A 12066-nucleotide genomic window follows, 5' to 3' on the forward strand; every position below is an offset into this window, starting at 1 on the left:
TGGAATGAATCAATAAACACAATAGTTAACATAGAGCAGGACTGGGCGATGCAAACCTGCAGAACGCAAGCTCAGAGTTTTTTTGTCCAATCATGTTGCTTTCTCTGTGTCTGCGTAAAGGTACCACCTCTAGTCCTTCTTTAAAATATAATGCATATGAACAAGCACAAGGATGCTGCAGTTTGACGAGGGTTTTCATCCTCCCCAATGCTTTTTTTAAACCAACCTGATTAGAAAAACTCTGGTCCCATCATAGCCTCATAGCCATATTAAACCTTTTGACGGCAGATTAATCGCATCATACCGTATTAGTTTTAACTGGTTAGGTTCCAGAATTGTTTTTCTACCAAACCACCCTGGGACCTGTGGAGTCACCTCTGGGTTGGGCCAATGTTTACGTTCTAATCAAGCGATATAGCCCGAAGGGGTGTGGTATATGGCCAATATACCACGGCTATGGGCTGTTCTTAGGCAGACGCAATGCAGAGTGCCTGGATACAGCCCTTAGCCGTGCTAATATTAGCCATATATCCCTAACCTCCAAGGTGCCTTATTGCTATTGTAAACTGGTTACCAGCGTAATTAGAGCAGTAAAAAGACATGCTTTGTCATACAGCCATTCAGGGCTTAAACCACCCAGTTTATATTTAAATGTATTGTGGCTTAACCTTGACCTCCGAATGATTAGCAGCCCCTGAAATAATGCTGAATATCTGGTATGGCTTTTATATGTAATGAGGGATTGAGATAGGAGAGGGCACCTTGTCGCTTTCAGATCAAGGCTAATATTAGCTACTTGGCGTCTCAGACTCTTCTCAAGTAACAAGTAGTGGGTCTTGTAGCAGAGAGACGTTGGGCTTGTTCACCCCTGTGGACGGTGACAGAGAAAGCTGGAGAGAGAACGAGAGAGCGAGGGAAAGAGAGAGAGAGAGCTCTGTTTAATAGCAGTAGTCAGCGGTGGCGCTCGCCTAGTGATGGGAAGATGGCAGAAGAAACACCAGAGAGCTCAGGGACTTCACTGCTTCATAACTCAGCAGACACAGCTAGCAAGCCCAGGCACTTCTTAAAGGATGTGGTTTTTCATGGCAAATTTCAAGTGAGTGGAATGACGAAGATACAGCATGTGTGGATTTACATCACGTGTTAACGTACTAGTGCTTCAGTAGAGACTGAGACAAACTATCTCAGGGGGACTGCTGCTTTGTCGTAGTTTGGTATTTGGTTTTTAGAGTGAAGATTCATTTGGCAGTTATTTCACTTTGCTTATGATTTGAAACTTTGATTTGCTGGAAAATAATACTGTAGGTGGAAGTCAGACGTATGATTGTTTTGTGGAAATGTAGTTTCCACTTCAACTTGGTCAAGTAATGAATACATCCATTTTGTCGGTTGTGAATCCCTTTTTAGTAACTGTTGTGCTAGGATTGTTTAATCTCAATATAGTTGAGAGATGGCTTGACCTGGTTTGCCAGCTTGCAGAGAGAAAAGGATCACGTAGCCGAATTACAGAACAAGTATCTACCGCACACGTCTGACACTTTTTCATGTCTGTCTCGTTCCACATTACACGTGAAGCCCTGTGAAGACTTGTACTATACAAGAGAGGGGTGTGTGTGAAATGAGTGAAATGTATATATCCGATAACGTCATCACGCATCACTCTTTTTCAACTCCCTTATCATTGTTGCGGTCTGTGACCATGTGTTTCCAGTTTTACACATAACGTTTGGCTAGTAGCGAGTGGATCCTGAAACCTTCTCAACCAGTGGTACAAATGGAACAGTGCATTCAGTTTTCCTTGCTGTCATGTGAGGGTAGAATGTGGAATTGTCAAATTAGGTCAAAATGATTGTGTATGTGGGGCGGGCCACAATCCACTTTTTAAATATTGTGATTGAAAATAGAGAATCAGTGGGGTCAGTCTGTTCTATTAAAATAGTTCGCAGGAATATTGGACAATATTATTCTAACTGATAAGTCACACAATTTGAAGTATGTTGGTATGGTCAATGGGCTGGACACTGTGAACAGCAGCTTGTAGTCAGCTGGACCCAACCAATCCAGACCTCTCAAGACCATCAGTATATGCCTAGCATGTCGTCTTGTCTGCACCCAAACATCCAAACACCCACGTCTACACACACACAAAAAACAATCATCAACCATTTTGGCACTCTTACCCGAAATAAAACAGTTCAAGGGTGTCTTGAAGGTGCCTCGTACAACTGCCTTTAAGGTAAATAATACTATATTGATAGTGGCACACAGAATACCGGTATGTGCGGTTCTTCATCAGTCTACCAAAACAAATGTATTTTCTGTCTTTGAATAGCTACAGATGTTTGAGAGATGAGACTGTTGGATGTCTCCAACGATAATACCAACTATTGATACAATAAAAGGCCAGCAGATCAGGAATAAGCAATGAGTTTTGGAGTCGATCCCTCTGAAAACTCCATGGAAATGTCCAACTCTGACCGGATCAAACGTATCCGTATGCGTATGTGATGAACCTAGTTAGAATTGTGACACCAGATATTCAGGTGGATCTCAACAAACTTAGAAAGAGTAGAGAAATCACAGGGATTTGAATGATCTACCGTATAAATTGTTTTTGTGTTTGATGTTCAGCAAAGTTTGTACAACAATAAATTATAATATCATACCTATAGATGCCATTCATATAAAGGAATTATATATCATAAAATAAAGAAACAGGTGTGTTTGGTTAATCGTTTGTATGCACGCATACAGAGTAGCAACACTAGCCTTTTGTTGGATTCAATTTTGTTTAATAACTTGTTGTTTACTGAATAATTCTCAATAGTGCTTGCCTTGCAAATCAGCATTCAGGTTCAAAGTCACTAAGTGGTCACTTCTCCCAAGGGGAACCAGAAATCCACAGGAACCCCTTTGGGACTAGGTGACTCTCCCAACTTGACCCCTGTAGTCTAACTGGCTCACTGACCAGTCGAATGGCAAAAGCTTCACAGCACACACACATGAACATGGTTCAGGTAGGTAGCTAGTCCTCTCTAATGCACAGCCCTCCCCTCTCTAATGCACAGCCCTCCCCTCTCTCCCCAGCTCCTGAACTCCCTGACACCCGAGGAGAACACCCAATGCCAGCACGGCCTATACTTCCAGGATGGAGAGAGGCGGGTGGACTACATCCTCACCTACCACATCAAAAAGCCCAGCAGCTCCCGCTCTAACCGACAGTCCTCCCGCTTCACCGACAATGCCTTCACACGGAGCCTCCGCCGCGGGACGGCCAGGCTGGGACGACCCCCGCCCCCGCAGCCCAGAGGTGACCCGGAGGTGGCCTCTCAGGACCACAGCATGGACTACCACGAGGACGACAAGCGCTACCGCCGGGAAGAGTTTGAGGGCAACCTGAGGGATATGGGCCTGGAGCTGGAGAAGGATGAGGATGTGAGTTGCTTTTCTATGGCTTCTCTGTTCTGTTCTGTTCTTTTTTACAGCCTCAAACCCACCCAATATTATTAGCTACAGTATATCACAAAAGTGAGTACACCCCTCACATTTCTGTAAATATTTGAGTATATCTTTTCATGTGACAACACTGAAGAAATGGCACTTTGCTACAATGTAAAGTAGTGAGTGTACAGCTTGTATAACAGTGTAAATTTGCTGTCCCCTCAAAATAACTCAACACACAGCCATTAATCTCTAAATTGCTGCCAACAAAAGTGAGTACACCCCTAAGTGAAAATGTCCAAATTGGGCCCAATTAGTCATTTCCCTCCCCGGTGTCATGTGACTCGTTACTGTTACAAGGTCTCAGGTGTGAATGGGGAGCAGGTGTGTTAAATTTGGTGTCATCGCTCTCACACTCCCTCATACTGACTGGTCACTGGAAGTTCAACATGGCACCTCATGGCAAAGAACTCTCTGAGGATCTGAAAAAAATAATTGTTGCTCTACATAAAGATGGCCTGGGCTATAAGAAGATTGCCAAGACCCTGAAATTGAGCTGCAGCACGGTGGCCAAGACCATGGTCGACCAAAGAAGTTGAGTGCACGTGCTCAGCGTCATATCCAGAGGTTGTCTTTGGGAAATAGACGCATGAGTGCTGCCAGCATTGCTGCAAAGGTTGAAGGGGTGGGACCATACGCTGTACACTGCATCAAATTGGTCTGCATGGCTGTCGTCCCAGAAGGAAGCCTCTTCTAAAGATGATGCACAAGAAAGCCTGCAAACAGTTTGCTGAAGACAAGCAGACTAAGGACATGGATTACTGGAACCATGTTCTGTGGTCTGATGAGACCAAGATAAACTTATTTGGTTCAGATGGTGTCAAGCGTCTGTGGCGGCAACCAGGTGAGGAGTACAAAGACAAGTGTGTCTTGCCTCCAGTCAAGCATGGTGGTGGGAGTGTCATGGTCTGGGGCTGCATGAGTGCTGCCGGCACTGGGGAGTTACAGTTCATTGAGGGAACCATGAATGCCAACATGTACTGTGACATACTGAAGCAGAGCATGATCCCCTCCCTTCGGAGACTGGGCCGCAGGGCAGTATTCCAACATGATAACGACCCCAAACACACCTCCAAGACGACCACTGCCTTGCTAAAGAAGCTGAGGGTTAAGGTGATGGACTGGCCAAGCATGTCTCCAGATCTAAACCCTATTGAGCATCTGTGGGGCATCCTCAAACGGAAGGTGGAGGAGTGCAAGGTCTCTAACATCCACCAGCTCCGTGATGTCGTCATGGAGGAGTGGAAGAGGACTCCAGTGGCAACCTGTGAAGCTCTGGTGAGCTCCATGCCCAAGAGGGTTAAGGCAGTGCTGGAAAATGATGGTGGCCACCCAAAATATTGACACTGTGGAACCAATTTGGACATTTTCACTTAGGTGTGTACTCACTTTTGTTGGCAGCGGTTTAGACATTAATGGCTGTGTGTTGAGTTATTTTGAGGGGACAGCAAATTTACACTGTTATACAAGCTGTACACTCACTACTTTACATTGTAGCAAAGTGTCATTTCTTCAGTGTTGTCACATGAAAAGATATACTCAAATATTTACAAAAAATGTGAGGGGTGTACTCACTTTTGTGATATACTGTATGTCCGGCCAGGTCTAGCATTAGCTAGTGTTAGCCGAGCATTAGCTTAGGGAAGAGGGGAGAACATCACGTACAATACTGTTGCCCCTCTAGAGTTTTCCAGGAGGCTGGTGGATCAGGGTTATTTTTGTCCCCACCATGCAACATTACACAAAATATACATTGTAGTTTGGCACAGCACCAGCTGAAACCGGCCTATAGAAGGCTAGCTGGACTAGCAGGGGGGTGGGTTAACTGCGTCAACCTGTCTGGCTGCTGTCATTGGTTTGTTTGTTGGATTTATTTAGAACCGCATCACAGAACCAACTGCATCATCAGTCTGTTTTCTGAAGAGGGTTCTGTTTCTCACACCTGACAATGTTTGGCTGTCTTTGAAAATGCCATTATGGACTTCAGAATCCTTTCAACATTACATCAGTAATTTCAATGTAATCTTATTTTTCTTCATTCAAAGCCAATGCATTTTGAAATCAAAATCACTGATCAGGATCAAGAGATTCATCAAATCAACATTTTGGACTAGAGAGTGAGAGTGAATGAAAAAGGGAAAACCCTGTGTACTTCTAGTGATAGCCTTCAGTATGCTTGTGGTGTGTTGACCAACTGTAATCTGTAATAGAGAGTAAGAAGGACATGAGGGTGAAGTCTCAGTAATCTGAGACTATCAAGTTAGTCCGAGTGCTGATGATGGCAAGATGACAGCTGCCATGGTGGATCTCTTTACCCAGACAGGGCAGGGCAGGACAGGGCAGGACAGGGCAGGACAGGGCAGGACAGGACAGGGCAGGGCAGGATAGGGATGGCCCAGTGGAAGGATCACACCATGCCCATGCACGCCCATGCAGACAGACAGACACACACACACACACACACACACACACTCCAGACAAGCACACACAGTAGTGTGTGCCAGCTAGAAGATAACACAGAATACCTTGACTGTACATACACTCCTGCACACTCTCGCACACTCTCACACACTCTCACACACTCTCACACTTACAATGGGCACATTTCTCACAAGCTTGATGTCCTATTGATATCATTAAAGTAAGTGTGTGAGAAAAAGAGACGTATGTCGAATGCCAAGTGTTCTTTGGGACTTTGTGACAGGCAGTGTACACGCGAGAATTGGTTCTGGGTGCCAAGATTAATTGTGATTCATCTATAAACCATCCGGTTATAATTTACACTTTGTCCCCAAATTGCATTAAAGCCACCATTCTAGTACTGAAGCTTATTCCCTCATAGATACCGCTGTTATCACAACTGTTTGTGTTCTCTGTGGGGGAAAACATACTGAATAATCTCTTTCTTATCATGTTAGTGGAGTGGAGAGAAGGGAGTAATGTTTAGGTTTTTTATCGTTTCCTCTCATCGACCGTCCATTGTGGAGTTAGTTGATTAAAACAGGCGCCCTAAGTATTATAGATCATTAAAGTGCTGTTGACTTAAACTTATCTGTATATAGAAGACACTTAGTGGATCTAATACTGGGATGGGACTGCAGTGGGAAGGGAGGAAGCGGAGGTGGTAACGGGATGTGGAGGAGTGTGAATGTTTGAGACTGAAACAGTGATGGAAACTTCTGGAAACCCATTACCTAAATCTGACCACAACCGCTCCAGAATGTTTCTCAGACTCCTTGAACGAGAATGCAGGGTAATATCTGGCAGCGCAAGACTACATAATAGCTGATTGGACGTCTTTCAGATCCGCAGGCCTAAACTCATTACTTGTTGAAACATTTATTTCATGTTTCATGAAACATGAATTCCAAGATGGCGTAGCAATCGGACGCGTGTTTGTCTTGTCCCTTGTAAATAGTCAAACTGAATATACTTTCATGCAACCTGCCTGACCCAATGTTGTAAGGATCTGCTATTTTTATACTCAGTTAGCCACTGCTAGTGGTCTTCTCCGTTAGCTCGGACACCAGCCAGCTTTAGCTCGGTCAATACCTGCCAGTCTGCACAGCGCAATATCAACCCAGAGCATATCGGACTGCTTTTCTCTACTACATCAATGGATTCCTGCCGCAAGCTCTGGACCATTACACAGGATCATCGCAGCTAGCTAGCTTCAACTGAGTGGCTATTTGCTGGCTAACGCCTCTGTCCCGAAGCAAGCACCAGTTAGCCTTGAGCTAGTCTCAAGCTAGGCTCATCTCCCGGCTAGCCGAAGAGGCATACCAGCTAATTCTTGGGCTGCAATACCTCTTTTGCCAATTGGACTGGACCCTTTATTGCCGACATGGAGCCCCGCCGATCCATTACGACTGGTCTGCCGATGTAATCGTCCAATGTGGTTTCAAAAGGATTTTTCATTGCGATGTCGCCGAAGACCCATCTGCTATCCCCGGCCCGCTAGATTTCTGAACGCCGTGTCTCCCGCTCACCTAGCGTAGTAGCGACTATCATACGGCTCCCTGTCTCACCTATTGCTGTTCATTAGGACGCTATGATCACTCGGCTACACATGCCTCTCCCTAATGTCAATATGCCTTATCTACTGCTGTTTCGGTTAGTTATTATTGTTTTATTTCACTGTAGGGCCCCCAGTCCCGCTCAACATGCCTTAGATAGCTATTTTGTCCCACCCCCCACACATGCGGAGACCTCACCTGCCTTAACTGGTGCCTCCAGAGACACAACCTCTCTCATCGTCACTCAATGCCTAGGTTTACCTCCACTGTACTCACATCCTACCATACCCTTGGCTGTACATTATGCCCTGAATATATTCTACCATGCCCAGAAACCTGCTCCTTTTATTCTCTGTTCCCTACCCACTAGATTACCAATTCTTATAGCCTTTAGCCGTACCCTTATCCTACTCCTCCTCTGTTCCTCTGGTGATGTAGAGGTTAACCCAGGCCCTGTAGCCCCCAGCACTACACTCATTCCTCAGGTGCTCTCATTTCTTGACTTCTGTAACCGTAAAAGCCTTGGTTTCATGCATGTTAACATCAGAAGCCTCCTCCCTAAGATTGTTTTATTTACTGCTTTAGCACACTCCGCCAACCCGGATGTCCTAGCCATGTCTGAATCGTGGATTAGGAAGGCCACCAATAATACTGAAATGTCCATCCCTAAATATAAAATTTTCCGACAAGATAGAACTGCCAAAGGGGGCGGAGTTGCAATCTACTGCAGAGATAGCCTGCAGAGTTCTGTCATACTATCCAGGTCTATGCCCAAACAGTTTGAGCTTCTACTTTTGAAAATCCTTCCAAAAATAGGTCTCTCACTGTTGCCACTTGTTATAGACCCCCTCAGCCCCCAGCTGTGCCCTGGACACCATATGTGAATTGATTTCCCCCCATCTATCTTCAGAGTTCATACTGTTAGGTGACCTAAACTGGGAAATGCTTAACACTCCGGCCATCCTACAATCTAAGCTAGATGCCCTCAATCTCACCCAAATTATCAAGGAACCTACCAGGTACAACCCTAAATCCGTAAACATGGGAACCCTCATAGATATCATCCTGACCAACTTGCCCTCTAAATACACCTCTGCTGTCTTCAACCAGGATCTCAGCGATCACTGCCTCATTGCCTGTGTCCGTAATGGGTCCGCGGTCAAATGACCACCCCTCATCACTGTCAAACGCTCCCTAAAACACCTCAGCGAGCAGGCCTTTCTAATCGACCTGGCAAGGGTATCCTGGAAGGATATTGACCTCATCCCATCAGTAGATGATGCCTGGTTGTTCTTTAAAAGAGCCTTCCTCACCATCTTAAATTCAAAAAATGTAGAACAAAGAACAGATATAGCCCTTGATTCACTCCAGACTTGGCTGCCCTTGACCAGTATTAGAACATCCTGTGGCGTGCTGAATTAGCATCGAACAGTATGCAACTTTTCAGGGAAGTCAGGAACCAATATACACAGTCAGTTAGGAAAGCTAAGGCTAGCTTTTTCAAACAGAAATGCATCCTTGCATCCTGTAGCACTAATTCCAGAAAGTTTTGGGACACTGTAAAGTCCATGGAGAATAAGAGCACCTCCTCCCAGCTGCCCACTGCACTGAGGCTAGGAAACACTGTCACCACCGATAAATCTACGATAATTAGTTTTACTAGTATTTAAGAGCAGTTGGAGGCCACAGAAGGAGTGTTCTGGCCAACAGCTCTATACCCTCCGCAGCAACTTTCCCAAGCCCCCCCCCCCGGCTTCTCCTTCACCCAAATCCAGATAGCTGATGTTCTGAAAAAAAGATCTGGATCCCTGCAAATCAGCTGGGCTAGACAATCTAGACCCTCTCTTTCTAAAATGATCCGCCAAAACTGTTGCAACCCCTATTACTAGCCTGTTTAACCTCTCTTTCATATCGTCTGAGATCCCCAAAGATTGGAAAGCTGCCACGGTCATCCCCCTCTTCAAAGGGAGAAACACTCTAGACCCAAACTGTTGTATACCTATATCCATCCTGCCCTGCCTTTCTAAAATCTTTGAAAGCCAAGTTAACAAACAGATCACCGACCATTTTGAATCCCACCATACCTTCTCCACTATGCAATCTGGTTTCCGAGCTGGTCATGGATGCACCTCAGCCACACTCAAGGTCCTAAACGATATCATAGCCGCCATCTATAAAAGACAGTACTGTGCAACCGTCTTCATCGACCTGGCCAAGGCTTTCGACTCTGTCAAACACAGCATTCTTATCGGCAGACTCAATAGCTTTGACTTCTCAAATGACTGCCTCGCCTGGTTCACCAACTACTTCTCAGATAGAGTTCATTGTGTCAAATCGGAGGGCCTGTTGTCCAGACCTCTGGCAGTGCCACAGGGTTCAATTCTCGGTCCGACTTTTCTCTGTATATATCAATGATGTCGCTCTTGCTGCTGAAGATTCTCTGATCCACCTCTACACGGACGACACCATTCTGTATACATATGGCCCTTCTTTGGACACTGTGTTAACTAACCTCCAAACGAGCTTCATTGCCATACAACACTCCTTCTGTGGCCTCCAACTGCTCTTAAATGCTAGTAAAACTAAATGCATGCTCTTTCACCGATTGCTGCCTGCATGCTCTTCAACCGACCCGCCCGCCCGACTAGCATCACTACTCTGGACGGTTCTGACTTAGAATATGTGGACAAATGCAAAAAACTAGGTGTCTGGTTAGACTGCGAACTCTCCTTCCAGACTCCCATTAAGAATCTCCAATCCAAAATTAAATCTAGAATCTATTTCGCAACAAAGCCTCCTCACTCATGCTGCCAAACATACCCTCGTAAAACTATCCTACCGATCCTTGACTTCGTCAATGTCATTTACAAAATTGCCTCCAACACTCTACTCAGCAAATTGGATGCAGTCACAGTGTCATCTGTTATGTCACCAAAGCACCATATACTACCCACCACTGCGACCTGTATGCTCTCGTTGGCTGGCCCTCGCTAAATATTCGTCGCCAAACCCACTGGCTCCAGGTCATCTATAAGTCTTTGCTAGGTCAAGCCTCATAGCATTACCCACCCATAGCACGAGCTCCAGCAGGTATATTTCACTGGTCATCCCCAAAGCCAACACCTACTTTGGCCGCCGTTCCTTCCAGTTCTCTGCTGCCAACAACGAACGAATTGTAAATATCACTGAAGCTGGAGACTTATATCTCCCTCTCTAACTTTAAGCATCAGCTGTCAGAGCAGCTTACCAATCACTGTACCTGTACACAGCCCATCTGTAAATAGCACACCTCATCCTCATATTGTTATTTTTTGTTGTTGCTCTTTTGCACCCCAGTATCTCTACGTGCACATCATCATCTGCACATCTACAGTGGGGCAAAAAAGTACTTAGTCAGCCACCAATTGTGCAAGTTCTCCCACTTAAAAAGATGAGAGAGGCCTGTACTTTTCATTATAGGTGCACTTCAACTATGACAGACAAAATGAGAAAAAAAAATCCAGAAAATCACATTGTAGGATTTTTAATGAATTTATTTGCAAATTATGGTGGAAAATAAGGATTTGGTCACCTACAAACAAGTAAGATTTCTGGCTCTCACAGACCTGTAACTTCTTCTTTAAGGGGCTCCTCTGTCCTCCACTCGTTACCTGTATTAATGGCACATGTTTGAATGTGTTATCAGTATAAAAGACACCTGTCCACAACCTCAAGCAGTCACACTCCAAACTCCACTATGGCCAAGACCAAAGAGCTGTCAAAGGACACCAGAAATAAAATTGTAGACCTGCACCAGGCTGGGAAGACTGAATCTGCAATAGGTAAGCAGCTTGGTTTGAAGAAATCAACTGTGGGAGCAATTATTAGGAAATGGAAGACATCCAAGACCACTGATAATCTCCCTCGATCTGGGGCTCCACGCAAGATCTCATCCTGTGGGGTCAAAATGATCACAAGAACGGTGAGCAAAAATCCCAGAACCACACGGGGGGACCTAGTGAATGACCTGCATAGTGCTGGGACCAAAGTAACAAAGCCTACTATCAGTAACACACTACGCCGCCAGGGACTCAAATCCTGCAGTGCCAGACGTGTCCCCCTGCTTAAGCCAGTACATGTCTAGGCCCGTCTGAAGTTTGCTAGAGAGCATTTGGATGATCCAGAAGAAGATTGGGAGACTGTCATATGGTCAGATGAAACCAAAATATAACTTTTTGGTAAAACCTAAACTCGTCGTGTTTGGAGGACATTTGCATCCAAAGAACACCATACCTACTGTGAAGCATGGGGGTGGAAACATCATGCTTTGGGGCTGTTTTCCTGCAAAGAGACCAGGACGACTGATCCGTGTAAAGGAAAGAATGAATGGGGCCATGTATCGTGAGATTTTGAGTAAAAACCACCTTCCATCAGCAAGGGCATTGAAGATGAAACGGGGCTGGGTCTTTCAGCATGACAATGATCCCAAACACACCGCCCGGGCAATGAAGGAGTGGCTTCGTAAGAAGCATTTCAAGGTCCTGGAGTGGCCTAGCCAGTCTCCAGATTT

General features: G+C 45.3%; 1 protein-coding gene across 9 annotated transcripts in view; it reads left to right on the forward strand.

Annotated features, from left to right (window-relative positions):
* LOC139408421 (anoctamin-1-like) overlaps positions 1-12066 on the forward strand; it is a 67345-nt gene that overhangs the window by 12210 nt on the left and 43069 nt on the right. For 5 of the 9 annotated variants that reach the window (XM_071152352.1, XM_071152286.1, XM_071152333.1 and 2 more), the window contains one exon: positions 3088-3435. In XM_071152352.1, the coding sequence (XP_071008453.1) occupies positions 3088-3435 (348 nt within the window). Of the gene's footprint in view, positions 1-830; positions 1097-3087; positions 3436-12066 lie in introns of those variants that run through there. The other 4 variants (XM_071152277.1, XM_071152322.1, XM_071152294.1 and 1 more) reach the window with 3 other exon arrangements.

This window comes from Oncorhynchus clarkii, chromosome 1 (assembly GCF_045791955.1).
Source record: "Oncorhynchus clarkii lewisi isolate Uvic-CL-2024 chromosome 1, UVic_Ocla_1.0, whole genome shotgun sequence".
Classification (NCBI taxonomy): Eukaryota; Metazoa; Chordata; class Actinopteri; order Salmoniformes; family Salmonidae; genus Oncorhynchus; species Oncorhynchus clarkii.